The sequence below is a fragment of the Oncorhynchus keta genome, chromosome 23, assembly GCF_023373465.1.
Source record: "Oncorhynchus keta strain PuntledgeMale-10-30-2019 chromosome 23, Oket_V2, whole genome shotgun sequence".
NCBI classification, from domain to species: Eukaryota; Metazoa; Chordata; class Actinopteri; order Salmoniformes; family Salmonidae; genus Oncorhynchus; species Oncorhynchus keta.
The window spans coordinates 4,359,947-4,376,936 of record NC_068443.1 but is presented as its reverse complement, the minus strand read 5'-3'; the positions used below and the strand labels follow the sequence as shown (position 1 = coordinate 4,376,936).

Below are 16,990 nucleotides of genomic sequence, written 5' to 3'. Positions count from 1 at the left end.
CCTACCTTACCCCTTCCCACCTCATCCCCTCCACCCCTCCCTACCTCACCCCTCCTCTCCCATCCCCTCCACCCCTCCCCACCTCACCCCTCCTCACCCCTCCCTACCTTACCCCTTCCCACCTCATCCCCTCCACCCCTCCCTACCTCACCCCTCCTCTCCCATCCCCTCCACCCCTCCCCACCTCACCCCTCCTCTCCCATCCCCTCCTCACCCTCCCTACCTTACCCCTTCCCACCTCATCCCCTCCACCCCTCCCCACCTCACCCTTCCTCTCCCATCCCCTCCTCACCCCTCCCTACCTTACCCCTTCCCATCTCATCCCCTCCACCCCTCCCCACCTCACCCCTCCTCTCCCATCCCTCCTCACCCCTCCCCACCTCACCCCTCCCCACCTCACCCCTCCCCACCACATCCCTCCCTCACCCCTCCCCACCTCACCCCTCCCCACCTCACCCCTCCCCACCTCATCCCTCCTCACCCCTCCCCACCTCACCCCTCCCCACCTCATCCCTCCTCACCCCTCCCCACCTCACCCCTCCCCACCTCACCCCTCCCTCACCCCTCCCCACCTCATCCCTCCTCACCCCTCCCCACCTCACCCCCCTCCCCACCTCACCCCTCCCCACCTCATCCCTCCTCACCCCTTCCCACCTCATCCCCTCCACCCCTCCCCCACCTCACCCCTCCTCTCCCATCCCCTCCTCACCCCTCCCTACCTTACCCCTTCCCACCTCATCCCCTCCACCCCTCCCCACCTCACCCCTCCTCTCCCATCCCTCCTCACCCCTCCCCACCTCACCCCTCCCCACCTCACCCCTCCCCACCTCATCCCTCCTCACCTCTCCCCACCTCACCCCTCCCCACCTCACCCTCCCCCTCCCCCCTCACCCCTCCCCACCTCATCCCTCCCCTCCTCACCCCTCCCCTCCTCACCCCTTCCCACCTCACCCTCCCCACCTCACCCATCCCCTCCTCACCCCTCCCCACCTCACCCCTCCCCACCTCATCCCTCCTCACCCCTCCCCACCTCATCCCTCCTCACCCCTCCCCACCTCATCCCTCCTCACCCCTCCCCACCTCACCCCTCCCCTCCTCATCCCTCCTTATGACCAGCACTGTTTTATTCTGACTGCACTATAGACTCCAGACCTAAAGTAGAGACACTCCCTCCCCACCTCACCCCTCCTCACCCCTCCCCTCCTCACCCCTCCCCACCTCACCCCTCCCCACCTCACCCCTCCCCTCCTCATCCCTCCTTATGACCAGCACTGTTTTATTCTGACTGCACTATAGACTCCAGACTTAAAGTAGAAACACTCCCTCCTCACCCCTCCCCTCCTCACCCCTCCCCTCCTCATCCCTCCTCATCCCTCCCCTCCTCATCCCTCCTTATGACCAGCACTGTTTTATTCTGACTGCACTATAGACTCCAGACTTAAAGTAGAAACACTCCCACCTCACCCCTCCCCACCTCATCCCTCCTCACCCCTCCCCACCTCACCCTCCCCACCTCACCCCTCCCCCTCCTCATCCCTCCTCATCCCTCCCCACCTCATCCCTCCTCACCCCTCCCCACCTCACCCCTCCCCTCCTCATCCCTCCTTATGACCAGTACTGTTTTATTCTGACTGCACTATAGACTCCAGACTTAAAGTAGAGACACTCCCTCCCCACCTCACCCCTCCTCACCCCTCCCTCCTCACCCCTCCTCCTCCTCACCCCTCCCCACCTCACCCCTCCCCACCTCACCCCTCCCCTCCTCATCCCTCCTTATGACCAGCACTGTTTTATTCTGACTGCACTATAGACTCCAGACTTAAAGTAGAGACACTCCCTCCCCACCTCACCCCTCCTCACCCCTCCCCTCCTCACCCCTCCCCACCTCACCCCTCCCCACCTCACCCCTCCCCTCCTCACCCCTCCCCACCTCCCCCTCCCCACCTCACCCCTCCTCACCCCTCCCCCTCCTCATCCCTCCTCATCCCTCCCCTCCTCATCCCTCCTCATCCCTCCCCTCCTCATCCCTCCTTATGACCAGTACTGTTTTATTCTGACTGCACTATAGACTCCAGACTTAAAGTAGAAACACTCCCTCCCCACCTCACCCCTCCTCACCCCTCCCCTCCTCACCCCTCCCCTCCTCATCCCTCCTCATCCCTCCCCTCCTCATCCCTCCTTATGACCAGTACTGTTTTATTCTGACTGCACTATAGACTCCAGACTTAAAGTAGAGACACTCCCTCCCTGGTTGAGAGTCAAACTTGATGAAGCTGGTCTTCTCTTACCTTGTGTTGTTATTGATAACGTCACTGGTTAGTCTGACAGATTAGTAAATTATTAAACACTCTTGGCACGAAAGCAAGATATTTTTCTGCTTTTCTACACCCACAGTGTTTGAAGACTGTACACAATGTTGAAGACTTGTTTGTCGTGCTAAAATGATTCCATTATGTGACCGCTATGCTCCCCTTATATACAATGAGTTCCAGAAGTATTGGGACAGTGATATTTGCATCTGCATTGCTTGCTGTTTGGGGTTTTAGGCTGGGTTTCTGTGCAGCACTTTGTGACATCGGCTGACGTAAAAAGGGCTTTGTAAATACATTTGATTGGTCGATTGATTTGTTAAATGAAACAATGACTGAGGTTCAATTGCAGACTGTCAGCTTTAATTTTAGGGTGTTTTCATCAGCTCTGGACGAGAGCGTCTGCTAAATGACTTAAATGTAAATGATATCAGTTGAACCTTTTTTTTTGACACAATACATTTATTTATCATTCATTTCTATTGGGCATAAAATGAATCTGAAACACAACCTAAGCAGACAGCAAATGTGTAGAGTCGCAAGCTTGACGTAGTCATTACTGTGCTATGAAATATGGGACCAAATACTACACCTTCTACTACTACTTGACGTAGTCATTACTGTGCTATGAAATATGGGACCAAATACTACACCTTCTACTACTTTAATACACATATAAGTGTACTTTTGGTCCAATAAAATGTGTGGGGGGGACTATGTAGAAAAAGGTGCCCTCAAATTAAATCTGACAGTCTGCAATTTAACCTCGTTGTATTCGTTTTCAAATCCAAAGTGCTGGAGAACAGAGTAAAAATGACAAATAATGTGTTACTGTCCCAATACTTTTTGGATATCGCCTGTTTCATTCATCACCTGTTACATGAACTGTTTCCTGTATAACAGGGTGTCGTCGTCGTTGCCCCCCCCGGATAAAAATACATGTAAAATAGGTTTTAAATTGTTGGACATAAAAAAAACAACTATAAAAACACCAGAAAATCAGCTCTGAATTATGTTATTTTACAAAATCTATTCCAAAGTATGAATGTGACAATCATCCCTGTATACTGTACCCATTGTTCACCTGTGTTTTTTTCAGTAGTTAGCCAGAAAAAACAAAGCATATTTAGCCTCCAGATTATGGTCAAGTATTATCTCCTGTACATCATTTTGATGGATAGCCATGTAAACTTTGCCGGACAGAGTTTGACGTCGACCTAAAATCATTACAGAGTCGAACTGAGAGACGGTTTCTTAATTTGGCTTATTCAAGACAATCCAATTTTGTTCAGTTTTGAAGTGAAAAGACCACTTGATGCTTAAAAGCAAATACATATTTAATGTTCATGTTTTTTTTTCACGGTGTAAAAAGTCACTTCCTTGTTGAATGCTGATTTCATCCTCTATGTGGTCCTTCTGTAGCTCAGTTGGTAGAGCATGGCGCTTGTAACGCCAGGGTAGTGGGTTCGATTCCCGGGACCACCCATACGTAGAATGTATGCACACATGACTGTAAGTCGCTTTGGATAAAAGCGTCTGCTAAATGGCATATATTATTATTATATTTTCTGAAATGTGTAATGCAGTTCCTGTTTTTATTTTTTATTTTTTATTAAATCATTTGTATTACTATGGAGTGTTATTTCATGTGTACTACATTCAAAAAATGTATTTCGGTAAATTCTGCACAAAAGTTCAAGCCTGCTTCAGCCAACGCTTCTGAAAAATAGTCGTGCAACAGTGTCACGCACACATAAGTCCCCCTGCAACAAGGGGCCAAAATAAATCTAATCAAAGTTTATTGCTGGCGTACACGGATCTGCAGGTGTTACAGCAGGTGTAGAAAAATGCTTGTTACTTGCTCCTACAGGGCAATAGAATCTCAACAAGAAATTATGAAACGCCAGAATGAGTCCAATTTAACAATCCAAAAGTAGATATATTATAGTCAGACGTGTGAGAATCGAGAATATAAATACGTAGTGTGTATAGACAGTAGATCATTTGAAAAATAAAATGCTACTTTACTTAGAGTAGTAGGTATATTAGGATGAGCTATGTAGAGAATACAGTATATACATACACAGTGAGTAAACAACAGTACATAAACAATAGATGCAGTGACCAGTGTACAATGATACAGTACTTTAAAATGATTTATTACCGTTATTCATCTTGGCAAGTCAGTTAAGAAAAACATCTTATTTTCAACAATGGCCTAAGGAACAGTGGGGTTAACTGCCTTGTTCAGGGGCAGAACGGTAGATTTTTACCTTGGGGATTCGATCTTGCAAACTTCCGGTTACTAGTCCAACACTCTAACCACCACTAAGCTACCGACCCCCTGCCACATGGGGAATGTACTGTATATAGACGGCTAGTGATGGTCCTGCTAAGACTAATGGTCCTGCTAAGACTAATGGTCCTGCTAAGACTAATGGTCCTGCTAAGACTAATGGTCCTGCTAAGGCTAATGGTCCTGCTAAGACCAATGGTCCTGTTAAGACTAATGGTCCTGCTAAGACTAATGGTCCTGTTAAGACTAATGGTCCTGTTAAGACTAATGGTCCTGCAAAGACTAATGGTCCTGTTAATGGTCCTGCTAAGACTAATGGTCCTGCTAAGACTAATGGTCCTGCTAAGACTAATGGTCCTGCTAAGACTAATGGTCCTGCTAAGACTAATGGTCCTGCTAAGACCAATGGTCCTGTTAAGACTAATGGTCCTGCTAAGACTAATGGTCCTGCTAAGACTAATGGTCCTGTTAAGACTAATGGTCCTGCTAAGACTAATGGTCCTGTTAAGACTAATGGTCCTGCTAAGACTAATGGTCCTGCTAAGACTAATGGTCCTGTTAAGACTAATGGTCCTGCTAAGACTAATGGTCCTGTTAAGACTAATGGTCCTGCTAAGACTAATGGTCCTGTTAATGGTCCTGCTAAGACTAATGGTCCTGCTAAGGCTAATGGTCCTGCTAAGACTAATGGTCCTGTTAAGACTAATGGTCCTGCTAAGACTAATGGTCCTGTTAAGACTAATGGTCCTGTTAAGACTAATGGTCCTGCAAAGACTAATGGTCCTGTTAAGACTAATGGTCCTGCAAAGACTAATGGTCCTGCTAAGACTAATGGTCCTGCTAAGACTAATGGTCCTGCTAAGACTAATGGTCCTGCTAAGACTAATGGTCCTGCTAAGACTAATGGTCCTGTTAAGACTAATGGTCCTGCTAAGACTAATGGTCCTGCTAAGACTAATGGTCCTGCTAAGACTAATGGTCCTGCTAAGACCAATGGTCCCGCTAAGACTAATGGTCCTGCTAAGACTAATGGTCCTGCTAAGACCAAGACCAATGGTCCTGCTAAGACTAATGGTCCTGCTAAGACCAAGACCAATGGTCCTGTTAAGACTAATGGTCCTGCTAAGACCAATGGTCCTGTTAAGACTAATGGTCCTGCTAAGACCAAGACCAATGGTCCTGCTAAGACTAATGGTCCTGCTAAGACCAAGACCAATGGTCCTGTTAAGACTAATGGTCCTGCTAAGACCAATGGTCCTGTTAAGATTAATGGTCCTGTTAAGACCAATGGTCCTGCTAAGACTAATGGTCCTGCTAAGACCAAGACCATTGGTCCTGTTAAGACTAATGGTCCTGCTAAGACCAATGGTCCTGTTAAGACTAATGGTCCTGTTAAGACTAATGGTCCTGCTAAGACTAATGGTCCTGTTAAGACTAATGGTCCTGCTAAGACTAATGGTCCTGCTAGGATCAATGGTCCTGCTAGGATCAATGGTCCTGCTAAGACTACTCTGCCGCTTCTTCATCTGCCTGTTCCTATCCCCCTCTCCTCCTATCCTCCTCTCATTCTCTCCTCCTATCCTCCCATCCTCCTCTCATCCTCTTATCCTTCTCTCCTCCCATCCTCCTTATCCTCCCTCCTATCCCTCTCTTCTCCTCCCATTCTCTTCTCCTCATATCCTCCCATCCTCCTGTTATCCTCTTCTCCTCTCCTTCCATCCTCCTATCCTTCTCTCCTCCCATCCTCATATCCTCCCTCTTATCCTCCTCTCCTCCCATTCCCCTATCCTCCCTCCTATCCCTCTCTCCTCCTATCCTCCTATCCTCCCATCCTCCTCTCATTCTCTTCTCCTCTCATCCTCTTGTCCTCCTCTCATCCTCCTCTCCTCCCATCCTCTTGTCCTCCTCATATCCACAGTGATGAAAGTCAACAGCAGGGATTTGGACACAGCATCTCAACAGAGAGAAAGAAAAATTGAAGATCGATGGAGAACTAGGGAGATTCAAAAGCCCTGTATCATACTTCAGCTGTCTGTATGATCTATTTAACCCACAGCTTCTCTCGCTCAGTCCCCCCAGATCATTCTGTGGAGTTAAACAAGGATTTAGGAGGGTCTGGAGCAGGCTCAAATAGTATTAGAGCTTTCAAATATTCTCCTAGAGGAGTTAACTTTCCAATATACTTTTTTTTTTAACTGACAGCTTTCTAGACAGCTTTCTATTCAATCAGTCAAATGACTAATTATTTCCCTATCCTGATGGTGAAACTCTAGCCTCAAGGCACCGGGCTGCTTTATTTTACACTTACATTGTAGTCATTTAGCAAACGCAGAGAGACTTACAGTTAGTACATTCATCTTAAGATAGCTAGGCGGGACTACCTGTCACGACTTCCACCGAAGTCGGTCCCTCTTCTTGTTCGGCGGTCGGCGTCGCCGGCCTTCTAGCCATCGCCGATCCACCTTTCATTTTCCATTTGTTTTGTCTTGTCTACCCACACACCTGTTTCCAATTCCATAATTTATTGTTCTGTAATTAACCCTCTGTTTCCCCCATGTCCTTGTCCCGGGATTGTTGATTGTGAGAGTTTGTGCAAGTTATTTTTTTATTTTACCTTGATTTAACCAGGCAAGTCAGTTAAGAACAAATTCTTATTTTCAATGACGGCCTAGGAACAGTGGGTTAACTGCCTGTTCAGGGGCAGAACGACAGATGTGTACCTTGTCAGCTTGGGGGTTTGAACTTGCAACCTTCCGGCTACTAGTCCAACGCTCTAACCACGAGGTTATGTCTGGTGTGCGAAGGGTTTTGTCCCCGTTGTATTTATTTATTGTTTTTGTTCACTGTGATTTGTATAATTAAACCGCACCGTTGTAACACAGTCTTTGCTCTCCTGCATCCCACTTCTCTGACGCCAGTACGCACACATTACACTACCATATATCACAGTCTTTGCTCTCCTGCATCCCACTTCTCTGACGCCAGTACGCACACATTACACTACCATATATCACAGTCTTTGCTCTCCTGCATCCCACTTCTCTGACGCCAGTACGCACACATTACACTACCATATATCACAGTCTTTGCTCTCCTGCATCCCACTTCTCTGACGCCAGTACGCACACATTACACTACCATATATCACAGTCTTTGCTCTCCTGCATCCCACTTCTCTGACGCCAGTACGCACACATTACACTACCATATATCACAGTCTTTGCTCTCCTGCATCCCACTTCTCTGACGCCAGTACGCACACATTACACTACCATATATCACAGTCTTTGCTCTCCTGCATCCCACTTCTCTGACGCCAGTACGCACACATTACACTACCATATATCACAGTCTTTGCTCTCCTGCATCCCACTTCTCTGACGCCAGTACGCACACATTACACTACCATATATCACAGTCTTTGCTCTCCTGCATCCCACTTCTCTGACGCCAGTACGCACACATTACACTACCATATATCACAGTCTTTGCTCTCCTGCATCCCACTTCTCTGACGCCAGTACGCACACATTACACTACCATATATCACAGTCTTTGCTCTCCTGCATCCCACTTCTCTGACGCCAGTACGCACACATTACACTACCATATATCACAGTCTTTGCTCTCCTGCATCCCACTTCTCTGACGCCAGTACGCACACATTACACTACCATATATCACAGTCTTTGCTCTCCTGCATCCCACTTCTCTGACGCCAGTACGCACACATTACACTACCATATATCACAGTCTTTGCTCTCCTGCATCCCACTTCTCTGACGCCAGTACGCACACATTACACTACCATATATCACAGTCACCTTAAGTACCTTTCTCTTCAATAAAGTACACTCGGAAAGTATTCAGACCCTTTCTCTTTTTCTACATTTTGTTACGTTACAGCCTTATTCTAAAATGGATTAAAACAATATAGAATCTCATCATTCCACACGCAATACCCCATAATGACAAAGTGAGAACAGGATATTACATATTTGCTTATTTACATAAGTATTCGGACCCTTTGCTATGAGAATCAAAATTGAACTCAGGTGCGTCTTGTTTCCATTTATCTTCCTTGAGATGTACCTAAAACTTGATTGGAGTCCACCTGTGGAAAATTCAATTGATTGGACATGATTTGGAAAGGCACACACCTGTCTATATAAGGTCCCACAAATTGCTGCAGCATTGAAGGTCCCCAAGAACACAGCACAGTGTCCTCCATCATTCTTAAATGGAAGAAGTCTGGAACCACAAAGATTCTTTCTAGAGCTGGCCGCCCCGGCCAAACTGAGCAATCGGGGGAGAAGGGCCTTGGTCAGGGAGGTGACCAAGATCCTGATGGTCACTCTAACAGAGCTCCAGAGTTTCTCTGTGGAGATGGGAGAACGTCTGTCTGTGCAGCACTCCACCAATCAGGCCTTTATGGTAGAGTGGCCAGACGGAAGCTACTCCTGAGGAAAAAGCACATGACAACCCTTTTGGAATTTACCTAAAGGACATTCAGACAATGAGAAACACATCTAATTTATTTATATAGCCCTGCTTACATCAGCTGATATCTCAACATGCTGTACAGAAACCCAGCCTAAAACCCCAAACAGCAAGCAATGCAGGTTTTAGCAAGGCCAAAACCTAGGAAGAAACCTAGAGAGGAACCAGGATATGAGGGGTGGCCAGTCCTCTTCTGGCTGTGCCGGGTGGAGATTATAACAGAACATGGCCAAGATGTTGAAAGGTTCATAAATGACCAGCATGGTCAAATAATAATAATCACAGTTGTTGTCGAGGGTGCAACAAGTCAGCACTTTTTCATGATTCAGGCTAGGCCCCTTAGTTCCTGTGAAGGGAAATCTTAACTCTACAGCATACAATAACGTTCCAGACGATTCTGTGCTTCCAACTTTCTGGCAACAGTTTGGGGAAGGCCATTGCTTTTTCAGCATGACAATGCCCCTGTGCACAAAGTGAGGTCCATTCAGAAATGTTCTGGGAGAACTGGCCTGCACAGATCCCTAACCTCAACCCTATCGAACACCTTTGGGATGAATTGGAACGCCGACTGATGCTCTTGTGGCTGAATGGAAGCAAGTCCCCTCAGCAATGTTCCAACATCTAGTGGAAAGCCTTCCCAGAAGAGTGGAGGTTGTTATAGCAGCAATGTTCCAACATCTAGTGGAAAGCCTTCCCAGAAGAGTGGAGGTTGTTATAGCAGCAATGTTCCAACATCTAGTGGAAAGCCTCCCAGAAGAGTGGAGGTTGTTATAGCAGCAATGTTCCAACATCTAGTGGAAAGCCTTCCCAGAAGAGTAGAGGCTGTTATAGCAGCAATGTTCCAACATCTAGTGGAAAGCCTTCCCAGAAGAGTAGAGGCTGTTATAGCAGCAATGTTCCAACATCTAGTGGAAAGCCTTCCAAGAGTGGAGGTTGTTATAGCAGCAATGTTCCAACATCTAGTGGAAAGCCTTCCCAGAAGAGTGGAGGCTGTTATAGCAGCAATGTTCCAACATCTAGTGGAAAGCCTTCCCAGAAAAGTGGAGGCTGTTTATAGCAGCAATGTTCCGACATCTAGTGGAAAGCCTTCCCAGAAGAGTGGAGGCTGTTATAGCAGCAATGTTCCAACATCTAGTGGAAAGCCTTCCCAGAAGAGTGGAGGCTGTTATAGCAGCAATGTTCCAACATCTAGTGGAAAGCATTCCCAGAAGAGTGGAGGCTGTTATAGCAGCAATGTTCCAACATCTAGTGGAAAGCCTTCCCAGAAGAGTGGAGGCTGTTATAGCAGCAATGTTCCAACATCTAGTGGAAAGCCTTCCCAGAAGAGTGGAGGTTGTTATAGCAGCAATGTTCCAACATCTAGTGGAAAGCCTTCCCAGAAGAGTGGAGGTTGTTATAGCAGCAATGTTCCAACATCTAGTGGAAAGCCTTCCCAGAAGAGTGGAGGTTGTTATAGCAGCAATGTTCCAACATCTAGTGGAAAGCCTCCCAGAAGAGTGGAGGTTGTTATAGCAGCAATGTTCCAACATCTAGTGGAAAGCCTTCCCAGAAGAGTGGAGGCTGTTATAGCAGCAATGTTCCAACATCTAGTGGAAAGCCTTCCCAGAAAAGTGGAGGCTGTTTATAGCAGCAATGTTCCGACATCTAGTGGAAAGCCTTCCCAGAAGAGTGGAGGCTGTTATAGCAGCAATGTTCCAACATCTAGTGGAAAGCCTTCCCAGAAGAGTGGAGGCTGTTATAGCAGCAATGTTCCAACATCTAGTGGAAAGCCTTCCCAGAAGAGTGGAGGCTGTTATAGCAGCAATGTTCCAACATCTAGTGGAAAGCCTTCCCAGAAGAGTGGAGGCTGTTATAGCAGCAATGTTCCAACATCTAGTGGAAAGCCTTCCCAGAAGAGTGGAGGTTGTTATAGCAGCAATGTTCCAACATCTAGTGGAAAGCCTTCCCAGAAGAGTGGAGGTTGTTATAGCAGCAATGTTCCAACATCTAGTGGAAAGCCTTCCCAGAAGAGTGGAGGCTGTTATAGCAGCAATGTTCCAACATCTAGTGGAAAGCCTTCCCAGAAGAGTGGAGGCTGTTATAGCAGCAATGTTCCAACATCTAGTGGAAAGCCTTCCCAGAAGAGTGGAGGCTGTTATAGCAGCAATGTTCCAACATCTAGTGGAAAGCCTTCCCAGAAGAGTGGAGGCTGTTATAGCAGCAATGTTCCAACATCTAGTGGAAAACCTTCCCAGAAGAGTGGAGGCTGTTATAGCAGCAATGTTCCAACATCTAGTGGAAAGCCTTCCCAGAAGAGTGGAGGCTGTTATAGCAGCAATGTTCCAACATCTAGTGGAAAGCCTTCCCAGAAGAGTGGAGGCTGTTATAGCAGCAATGTTCCAACATCTAGTGGAAAGCCTTCCCAGAAGAGTGGAGGCTGTTATAGCAGCAATGTTCCTACATCTAGTGGAAAGCCTTCCCAGAAGAGTGGAGGCTGTTATAGCAGCAATGTTCCAACATCTAGTGGAAAGCCTTCCCAGAAGAGTGGAGGCTGTTATAGCAGCAATGTTCCAACATCTAGTGGAAAGCCTTCCCAGAAGAGTGGAGGCTGTTATAGCAGCAATGTTCCTACATCTAGTGGAAAGCCTTCCCAGAAGAGTGGAGGCTGTTATAGCAGCAATGTTCCAACATCTAGTGGAAAGCCTTCCCAGAAGAGTGGAGGCTGTTATAGCAGCAATGTTCCAACATCTAGTGGAAAGCCTTCCCAGCAGAGTGGAGGCTGTTATAGCAGCAATGTTCCAACATCTAGTGGAAAGCCTTCCCAGAAGAGCGGAGGCTGTTATTGCAGCAATGTTCCAACATCTAGTGGAAAACCTTCCCAGAAGAGTGGAGGCTGTTATAGCAGCAATGTTCCAACATCTAGTGGAAAGCCTTCCCAGAAGAGTGGAGGTTGTTATAGCAGCAATGTTCCAACATCTAGTGGAAAGCCTTCCCCAGAAGAGTGGAGGCTGTTATAGCAGCAATGTTCCAACATCTAGTGGAAAGCCTTCCCAGAAGAGTGGAGGCTGTTATAGCAGCAATGTTCCAACATCTAGTGGAAAGCCTTCCCAGAAGAGTGGAGGCTGTTATAGCAGCAATGTTCCAACATCTAGTGGAAAGCCTTCCCAGAAGAGTGGAGGCTGTTATAGCAGCAATGTTCCAACATCTAGTGGAAAGCCTTCCCAGAAGAGTGGAGGCTGTTATAGCAGCAATGTTCCAACATCTAGTGGAAAGCCTTCCCAGAAGAGTGGAGGCTGTTATAGCAGCAATGTTCCAACATCTAGTGGAAAGCCTTCCCAGAAGAGTGGAGGCTGTTATAGCAGCAATGTTCCAACATCTAGTGGAAAGCCTTCCCAGAAGAGTGGAGGCTGTTATAGCAGCAATGTTCCAACATCTAGTGGAAAGCCTTCCCAGAAGAGTGGAGGATGTTATAGCAGCAATGTTCCAACATCTAGTGGAAAGCCTTCCCAGAAGAGTGGAGGTTGTTATAGCAGCAATGTTCCAACATCTAGTGGAAAGCCTTCCCAGAAGAGTGGAGGTTGTTATAGCAGCAATGTTCCAACATCTAGTGGAAAGCCTCCCAGAAGAGTGGAGGCTGTTATAGCAGCAATGTTCCAACATCTAGTGGAAAGCCTTCCCAGAAGAGTGGAGGCTGTTATAGCAGCAATGTTCCAACATCTAGTGGAAAGCCTTCCCAGAAGAGTGGAGGCTGTTATAGCAGCAATGTTCCAACATCTAGTGGAAAGCCTTCCCAGAAGAGTGGAGGCTGTTATAGCAGCAATGTTCCAACATCTAGTGGAAAGCCTTCCCAGAAGAGCGGAGGCTGTTATTGCAGCAATGTTCCAACATCTAGTGGAAAACCTTCCCAGAAGAGTGGAGGCTGTTATAGCAGCAATGTTCCAACATCTAGTGGAAAGCCTCCCAGAAGAGTGGAGGATGTTATAGCAGCAATGTTCCAACATCTAGTGGAAAGCCTTCCCAGAAGAGTGGAGGTTGTTATAGCAGCAATGTTCCAACATCTAGTGGAAAGCCTTCCCAGAAGAGTGGAGGTTGTTATAGCAGCAATGTTCCAACATCTAGTGGAAAGCCTTCCCAGAAGAGTAGAGGCTGTTATAGCAGCAATGTTCCAACATCTAGTGGAAAGCCTTCCCAGAAGAGTAGAGGCTGTTATAGCAGCAATGTTCCAACATCTAGTGGAAAGCCTTCCAAGAGTGGAGGTTGTTATATCAGCAATGTTCCAACATCTAGTGGAAAGCCTTCCCAGAAGAGTGGAGGTTGTTATAGCAGCAATGTTCCAACATCTAGTGGAAATCCTCCCAGAAGAGTGGAGGCTGTTATAGCAGCAATGTTCCAACATCTAGTGGAAAGCCTTTCCAGAAAAGTGGAGGCTGTTATAGCAGCAATGTTCCAACATCTAGTGGAAAGCCTTCCCAGAAGAGTGGAGGTTGTTATAGCAGCAATGTTCCAACATCTAGTGGAAAGCCTTCCCAGAAGAGTGGAGGCTGTTATAGCAGCAATGTTCCAACATCTAGTGGAAAGCCTTCCCAGAAGAGTGGAGGCTGTTATAGCAGCAATGTTCCAACATCTAGTGGAAAGCCTTCCCAGAAGAGTGGAGGCTGTTATAGCAGCAATGTTCCAACATCTAGTGGAAAGCCTTCCCAGAAGAGTGGAGGCTGTTATAGCAGCAATGTTCCAACATCTAGTGGAAAGCCTTCCCAGAAGAGTGGAGGCTGTTATAGCAGCAATGTTCCTACATCTAGTGGAAAGCCTTCCCAGAAGAGTGGGGCTGTTATATCAGCAATGTTCCAACATCTAGTGGAAAGCCTTCCCAGAAGAGTGGAGGCTGTTATAGCAGCAATGTTCCAACATCTAGTGGAAAGCCTTCCCAGAAGAGTGGAGGCCTTCCCAATGTTCCTAAGAGAAAGCCTTCCCAGAAGAGGCTGTTATAGCAGCAATGTTCCAACATCTAGTGGAAAACCTTCCCAGAAGAGTGGAGGCTGTTATAGCAGCAATGTTCCAACATCTAGTGGAAAGGCTTCCCAGAAGAGTGGAGGCTGTTATAGCAGCAATGTTCCAACATCTAGTTGAAAACCTTCCCAGAAGAGTGGAGGCTGTTATAGCAGCAATGTTCCAACATCTAGTGGAAAGCCTTCCCAGAAGAGTGGAGGCTGTTATAGCAGCAATGTTCCAACATCTAGTGGAAAGCCTTCCCAGAAGAGTGGAGGCTGTTATAGCAGCAATGTTCCAACATCTAGTGGAAAGCCTTCCCAGAAGAGTGGAGGCTGTTATAGCAGCAATGTTCCAACATCTAGTGGAAAGCCTTCCCAGAAGAGTGGAGGCTGTTATAGCAGCAATGTTCCAACATCTAGTGGAAAGCCTTCCCAGAAGAGTGGAGGCTGTTATAGCAGCAATGTTCCAACATCTAGTGGAAAGCCTTCCCAGAAGAGTGGAGGCTGTTATAGCAGCAATGTTCCAACATCTAGTGGAAAGCCTTCCCAGAAGAGTGGAGGCTGTTATAGCAGCAAAGTTCCAACATCTAGTGGAAAGCCTTCCCAGAAGAGTGGAGGCTGTTATAGCAGCAATGTTCCAACATCTAGTGGAAAGCCTTCCCCAGAAGAGTGGAGGCTGTTATAGCAGCAATGTTCCAACATCTAGTGGAAAGCCTTCCCCAGAAGAGTGGAGGCTGTTATAGCAGCAATGTTCCAACATCTAGTGGAAAGCCTCCCAGAAGAGTGGAGGCTGTTATAGCAGCAAAAATAACATAATATTGATTTTATTGGTTTATTTTGTGTGTTTTGGGGGGTGGGGGAGGCTGAGATGTCTTTTCTAAGATATTCTCTCCCGTATGGGTGGGACATTCAAGAGAACACAGTTGGTAGGAGAGAGAGAGAGAGATACAGAGAGAGAGAGAAACAGAGACAGAGAGAGAGAGAGAGAGACAGAGAGAGAGATAGAGAGAGAGAGTGAGAGGACAGAGAGAGAGAGAGACAGAGAGAGAGAGAGAGAGAGAGAGAGAGAGAGAGAGAGAGAGAGAGAGAGAGAGACAGAGAGAGAGAGAGAGAGAGAGAGAGAGAGAGAGAGAGAGAGAGGGAGAGAGAGAAAGAGAAAGAGAGATGCGCCAGTCCTGTCAGGTGGATGGATTACCTGGGCAAAAGGAGAAATGCTCACTAACAGAGATGTAAACAAAGGTGTGCAAAATATTTTAGAGAAATAAGCATTTTTTTGTGCATATGGATAATGTCAGGGAACTTTATTTCAGCTCATAAAACATGGGACCAACAGAGAGAGAGAGAGAGAGAGAGAGAGAGATGGGGAGAGAGAACACAAGCAATGTAAAGAAGTTTCAGAGAGAGCAGAGGGAGAGAGAGTTGGGAAAAGTTAGCAAAATCATAAAAGACTAGCAAAAGCTGATGGGAGAAGAGTTAGTGAGCAAAACACTCCCATATCTACTGGGTGAAATACTACAGTGTGCCATCACAGCAACAAGATTTGTGGCCTGTTGCAACAAGAAAAGGTCAACCAGTGAAGAACAAACGCCATTGTAAATACAACCCATATTTATGCTTATTTATTTTCCCTTGTGTACTTTAACTATTTGTACATCATTACAACACTGTATTTATTTTTAATATGACATTTGTAATGTCTTTATTCTTTTGGAACTTCTGTGAGTGTAATGTTTACTGTTCATTTTTATTGTTTATTTCCCTTTTGCTTCACTGGATTTGGCAATGTTAACACATGTTTCCCATGCCAATAAAGCCGCTTGAATTGAATTGAGAGAGAGAGAGTAGCATGTGTGTGAATATATTAAAACTGGAGCAGGCTGAAACTGGGAGAAGGAAAGGCAGCTCTCATTTAGAGAGTTTTGATCTGAGTGATGTTATTTGCTTGATAGAGCTGATAGAGTCCTTATGGAGCTGAGAAAGTCCTTATAGTCCTGATAGAGTCCACATGGAGCTGACATAGTCCTTATGGCGCTTATAGAGTCCTTATGGAGCTGATAGAGTCCTTATGGAGCTGATAGAGTCATTATAGTCCTGATAGAGTCCCAATAGCGCTGATAGAGTCCTTGTAGAGCTGATAGAGTCCTTATAGAGCTGATAGAATCCTTATTGAGCTGATAGAGTCATTATAGTCCTGATAGAGTCCCAATAGCGCTGATAGAGTCCTTATAGAGCTGATAGAGTCCTTATAGAGCTGATAGAGTCCTTATAGAGCTGATATAATCCTTATGGAGCTGATAGAGTCATTATAGTCCTGATAGAGTCCCAATAGCGCTGATAGAGTCCTTATAGAGCTGATAGAGTCATTATAGAGATGATATAGTCCTTATAGAGCTGATAGAGTCCATATAGAGCTGATAGAGTCCTTATAGAGCTGATAGAATCCTTATGGAGCTGATAGAGTCATTATAGTCCTGATAGAGTCCCAATAGCGCTGATAGAGTCCTTATAGAGCTGATAGAGTCCTTATAGCACTGATAGAGTCCTTATGGAGCTGATAGAGTCATTATAGTCCTGATAGAGTCCCAATAGCGCTGATAGAGTCCTTATAGAGCTGATAGTCCTATAGAGCTGATAGAGTCCTTATAGAGCTGATAGAATCCTTATGGAGCTGATAGAGTCCTTATAGAGCTGATAGAGTCCGTATAGAGCTGATAGAGTCCTTATAGCACTGATAGAGTCCTTATGGAGCTGATAGAGTCATTATAGAGCTGATAGAGTCCTTATAGAGCTGATAGAGTCCTTATAGAGCTGATAGAGTCCTTATAGAGCTGATAGAGTCCTTATAGAGCTGATAGAGTCCTTATAGAGCTGATAGAGTCCGTATAGAGCTTATGGAGCGTTTGCTTCAATTAGCTACC

At 46.4% G+C, this 16,990-nt stretch overlaps 1 protein-coding gene and 1 long non-coding RNA gene across 12 annotated transcripts in view; one reads left to right on the top strand and one right to left on the bottom strand.

The window, feature by feature from the left end:
• The window catches only part of LOC127910895 (uncharacterized), a 1,037-nt gene extending 234 nt beyond the window's left edge, over window positions 1-803 (bottom strand). The window contains exons 1-2 of the long non-coding RNA XR_008076687.1: window positions 680-803; window positions 21-184 (exon numbers count right to left, since the gene is read on the bottom strand). This is a non-coding gene — a long non-coding RNA (uncharacterized LOC127910895). The remainder of the gene's footprint in view (window positions 1-20; window positions 185-679) is intronic.
• A 9,365-nt stretch (window positions 804-10,168) lies between these two features.
• LOC127910892 (uncharacterized) lies at window positions 10,169-16,660 on the top strand. 11 transcript variants are annotated; one of them, XM_052475973.1, is made up of 3 exons: window positions 10,169-10,551; window positions 11,008-12,604; window positions 14,519-16,660. In XM_052475973.1, exons 1-3 carry the CDS (start codon window positions 10,225-10,227, stop codon window positions 14,755-14,757), a joined length of 2,163 nt encoding a protein of 720 aa, XP_052331933.1. In that variant the 5' UTR covers window positions 10,169-10,224; the 3' UTR covers window positions 14,758-16,660. The 11 variants fall into 11 exon arrangements, with proteins under 11 accessions (XP_052331933.1, XP_052331932.1, XP_052331930.1 ...); XM_052475972.1 differs by having other exon boundaries at window positions 14,462-16,660; XM_052475970.1 differs by having other exon boundaries at window positions 14,405-16,660.
• The last annotated feature ends 330 nt before the right edge of the window (window positions 16,661-16,990 follow it).